Source organism: Triticum urartu, unplaced genomic scaffold (genome assembly GCF_003073215.2).
Source record: "Triticum urartu cultivar G1812 unplaced genomic scaffold, Tu2.1 TuUngrouped_contig_5775, whole genome shotgun sequence".
Taxonomy (NCBI): domain Eukaryota; kingdom Viridiplantae; phylum Streptophyta; class Magnoliopsida; order Poales; family Poaceae; genus Triticum; species Triticum urartu.
In genome coordinates, this window is record NW_024116478.1 from 173 (window position 1) to 4,939 (window position 4,767).

The 4,767-nt window shown below is 43.9% G+C and overlaps 1 protein-coding gene across 1 annotated transcript; it reads right to left on the bottom strand.

The window, feature by feature from the left end:
• Nucleotides 1-368: 368 nt before the first annotated feature.
• On the bottom strand, nt 369-3,977 carry LOC125529690 (F-box/FBD/LRR-repeat protein At1g13570-like). The gene is made up of 4 exons (XM_048694118.1): nt 3,058-3,977; nt 1,600-1,752; nt 1,222-1,501; nt 369-660 (listed from the first exon to the last, which is right to left on the bottom strand). The coding sequence occupies exons 1-4, from the start codon at nt 3,868-3,870 to the stop codon at nt 629-631; spliced, it is 1,278 nt and encodes a 425-aa protein (XP_048550075.1). The 5' UTR covers nt 3,871-3,977; the 3' UTR covers nt 369-628.
• Nucleotides 3,978-4,767: the final 790 nt, after the last annotated feature.

Sequence of the window (4,767 nt, forward strand, 5' to 3'; positions counted from 1 at the left end):
CGCCCGGGCACCAACCAGGTACGTCCGCGGACGCATGCGGCTGTAGATGCTCTTAGATTTTCCTAAGCATAGTTGCCATACTGCTTACTAGTCAGTGGCCACCTCATTTTTTATGCGAACAGTCTAGCAACAGGGTAAGTGGAGTCAAGCAAAGTTTTACAATAATGTTATTGTACCATGACAAAACAAACATTTTCATGACAAATTATGTCGTCGCAAGGATGGCAGATTTCTTCAGGAAGTATTTTGGCAAAAACTGAAGTGGGCGGATTTGCCATCCTCGCGAAAGAAAATTGCCATCCGCAGACAACACATATTGCCATGCAAATCATTCGCATTTGCCATGCTCCACAACGAACGTTCGCTGGTTAAGCCGGTCCAGGTTTTAAGACCAAGTTGAATCTCATAAGAGAGTTAACCCGCAACAGCAGAAGTACCAAGAAGACAAGCTCAGTTCGGAAAAACAAAACAAACAAAACAGACAAGACAAGCTACTGCACTGAAGTATATCACAATTTTTGCGCCAGTGACAAGCAAGTTTCTTTCAGGACACAGAACTATGCCAGGGCTTTGGGAAAGCGATTTTCTGGATGCATTCCGGCGAGACAGCTCCACATACATGCAGGCTTCAGCTGCGAAAAAATGTGACACTGGCTTTCCCTGCAAGAGGAACACACTGTTTAGTGTTTACGCATAAAGCGAGAAATCGGGTTAAGACTATATAAGAAGATGACACACAAGCATCGACAAATGTGCGGTTGTGTAGACACATATGATACGTTATCTTCCTGCCAACTTCTATGTACTGACACCATTCCTGTTGGTATTACGAATTATTATGGTATGCACGTTGTAAAACTTCTCAAGATTAATCCAATAAAAATAACAGTGTCAGATTGTTAACCAAGACTGACTTCAAAAGGTGTGTGGGTATTGTTTTAAAATTTTAAGAAATAATGTTCAAAGTTGCATATTGAAGCCTTGAACAGGTAAAGAAAAATGGACTGGAATGGGAGTGGAGCACTCAAATTTAATTTAACCTATATAATAGTCCAGTTTCTTCAACAGAGGCAATGCAAAGCCTCATCAGAACATGGCACTGTAAGTTAACTAACTCATAAGATAAAAGAAAAATGAAATCTGATGTGAAACAGACCAGGACCTTCTGGAAAAATGAATTAGGTTACAAAGTAAAATAGGATAAGACTGAAGAGTGTTTACCTTTAAACAGAATCTCGGCACAAGTCGAAGCTCTTCTGTAACTTAGTATCTTGTTCATTGCATCCTCATTCGACATTGAGCAATTCTCACCATGAGTAATAAATAATGTGCGAAAAAGCCTTGCTTTAGAGAGAATAAGCTCTATAAAAGTCATCTCATTTGGAAGCCAATGAATACCAGTCATCTGCACGAACTGAAGGTTGGCACACATGCCACCGGTCCACTGTGAATTTTGAAACTCTTCATGTGCCTCAAATTTCTGCTCGGCACTGTTGTCGATCTTCATGAAAACAAGTAGAAGTCATTCATTGAAAGTAGTAATGATGGCCTTCACATAATATAAATATAGATGACTTGTAACATAGCATTCAACATTACCAGTATTTTGAGTCTTTCAAGGTTTGGGGCATTCCTTAGTAAGCAATAGGTTGATAGAATGGAGGGAAGCTCACAAAATTGTGTATATAGTGTCAAGCTCTTTAAGTTGCCAAATTTGCATTGAAGCCTCTCTAGTATTATAGCCCCATTTAACTGAAAAAGATAAAAGACATAATGTCAGAAGTTTGGAACTCCATGTAAACCTAGAATCATTGAGCAACATTTTGCATTCTTTACTCCTGTAAGCAAAGCCATTCTATTGTGCTAGAGCTATAAGACAACTTTGGGCCACATGCATCCAAAACTCACAAAGGCGTTAACCCAGTTTCAGAAAATTATAGAAGTGTAGGAGAGTGGGATGTTACAATTTTGAAAGGCTCTCAAGTCTCAACACCCAAAACAAGAAGGACAGCTCAAGTAGTAAAGATAAATGAGAAATAATATATTAGCTCTTGTACATAAACTTGGAATATCAGTAGTGGTGGCCGGCAAAGGCTAAAAATTTATCTGTAAATACATATTAAACAGGTCTGTACAACAAAAGAATTGCAGTACTTTTGAAACACAAATATTTCTAGGATCACGACAGGGTTATTAAATATATACAACTTTGTGACTAACAAGCAACACAACAACTACTTCCTCTGTAAACAAATATTAGTGATCTAAAACATCTTATATTTGTTTACAGAGGGAGTAGGAAGCAATTTTGAATTTACTTTGCAAACAAGGTGGCTCGCATTAAGTTAGGATGAATCCTGATTGTCCCCAGCAGACAAATACTTGACAACAACCGCATCACTTTCGCAATATCTTGCATTAACAAACTTATGAGATTGGCAAAGTCTGCCGAGAGGATATACTAGGAAGATTAGGCACACCAAAAATAAAAAGAACCTTTACATGGCTGAGTCCCTAATGATATATGCAAGGAAAATTTAAAAAGGCGTGCCTAGGTGTGTGCTTAGGCGCACCTAGGCTCTAGGCGATAGTGCATAGCGCACTTAGACTCTAGGCGATAGCAAAACGCCTAGCGCTCAATTTGTGCATAGTGCACTTAGACTAGCCACAATGGAGAGTAACATACACATATCTCTAGACTATGTTACTACCTTCATAGTGGGTAGTAACTTAAGTGTGGTAACATGCAAAGATTCATTTATTAGGTTATAGACTCATATTGCATTGGGGCATGTGATGTTACACTAACTAGCTAAGTTACTATAACTATCTCCCTCCTCATTAACTCATTGTCACATAAGCAAATTTGCTGAGTTGGACTCGATGTTACTGCTGAAGTTACTACCACTGTGGCTAGTCTTAAGCGTGTGTGTTAGTCAGAAAAGCCCAAGACGGTGGCAAAACACACAACTACTCCGTCTCATAATATAAGAGCGTTTTTGACACTACTACGGAGGGAGCAGTAAGACAGACTAAACTGAGAGAATATGCACGTACCGGTGAATGACGAGTACAAATCACAAGCCTCGTAATGTTCGAAAAGCCGGCGAGGAATTTGGCGAAATCGCGGCCCCCTAAATAGTCCAGTATATCAATGTTGGCAGAGTGCAGGGACGGAAGCTCCCCAAGGATCCAGCCCAAATCTTTGGACGAACTGATCTGTATCTCCTGGATATTGGGCCCCTGAATCACCCACTCCTTGAAGTCGCCCACGATTTTTACCTCCCAGAACACCAGCTTCTCAAGCGAGGGCGACGTGGCGATGATCTCCTCCAGTTGGTACTCCCCGTTCTCCCGGAACCGGACGCAGGTGAGAGCAAGTTTCCTCAGCTCCGGGAACCCCTCGAAGCCCGCGGGCAGGGGCGGGATGGCGCAGGCGTGGAGGCGGAGGTTGGTGAGCCGGCGGCAGGCGAAGACGGAGGCGGGGAGCGCGAGGACGGCGTCGAAGGAGATGGGCCTGAGGTTGAGGGTGTCGACGCCCCGGCGGGAGAGGACGAGGAGCCAGTCGTGGATGCGCGCCTCGGAGGGCTCGTCGAGGTGCGCCCAGAAGCGCCGGACGCGGCCTGGGCAGCGGAGGAGCACGCTGTCGACGGACCTCAGGTGCTTGGCCTCGTCGGGGCGGGGGAAGTAGAAGTCGATGGACGGGAGGTCCTCCCACCGGCGTCGCCAGGCGCGGGAGAGCGCCGACGTGCGGACGGCGTCCAGGAGGCCGACGCGGTCGAGGATGTCGTCGAGGACGCCCGTCGGCAGCGAGATCAGGGCATCCGCCTCCGCCACGGCGACCTCTGCCGCCCGGCGCGGCATCGACATTTCTCACGTGAGGGTCAGGGGACCCCGCGGTGACGCGGTCCGAGGTTTCTCCTCTGGGAAATGTGTGGAACGCATGGGTTTTGACGAACGCCGCCGCTTTGGTGGTGTCCAGCACTCCACAGCTACGGCTTTCCTTTCGGCTCCACTCCGCACTCCGCAGAGCCGAACACGACACCGACCCGAGCGGGTCGGACTGTCTACCACCCACTCACTGACTTTGAGACCACCTCACACGGTCCTTCCTCAGTTAGTAGCATATCCAATATTCATGCCAGCGCAATCAATAAATTATTTTCTGTATCTAATATTAATGTACAATTATACATTACCTAATACTAACGTTCATGCCACAACGATCAATGTAAATTATTTCCTGTATCTAATATTAATGTGCAACCAATATATTACCTAATACTAGCACTCATGTCAGCGTATCTTTTTTTAGAGATTTCAATATAAGCTATATACGGAGCAAAATAAGTGAATCTACATTTTAAAATATGTCTATATACATCTGTATGTATTTTGTATTGAAATCTTTGAAAAACTTATATTTAGAAATCGATGGAGTATCTAACATTAATGTATGATTAAGATAGTATCTAATACTAACGTCCATTGCACACGATTACCTAATACTGCATCCGTTTTAAATTACTTGTCGTGAAAATGGATGTAACTTTTATTTCTGTGACAACTAATTTCGGACAGAGGCAACACTAGTTTCATAAATATGAGGCATCTTTTGCCCATCCCAAAACTCAAACGTGGAGAGAAAATTTTAATTTGTGAAAGGGAAATACTAGGCACAGATCGACCGGCAAAACGCCCCAATCGGTCCCCTCGTGATCCGTCTAATTTGCATGCAACTAACCGCCTGATTCATACGCAACTCGT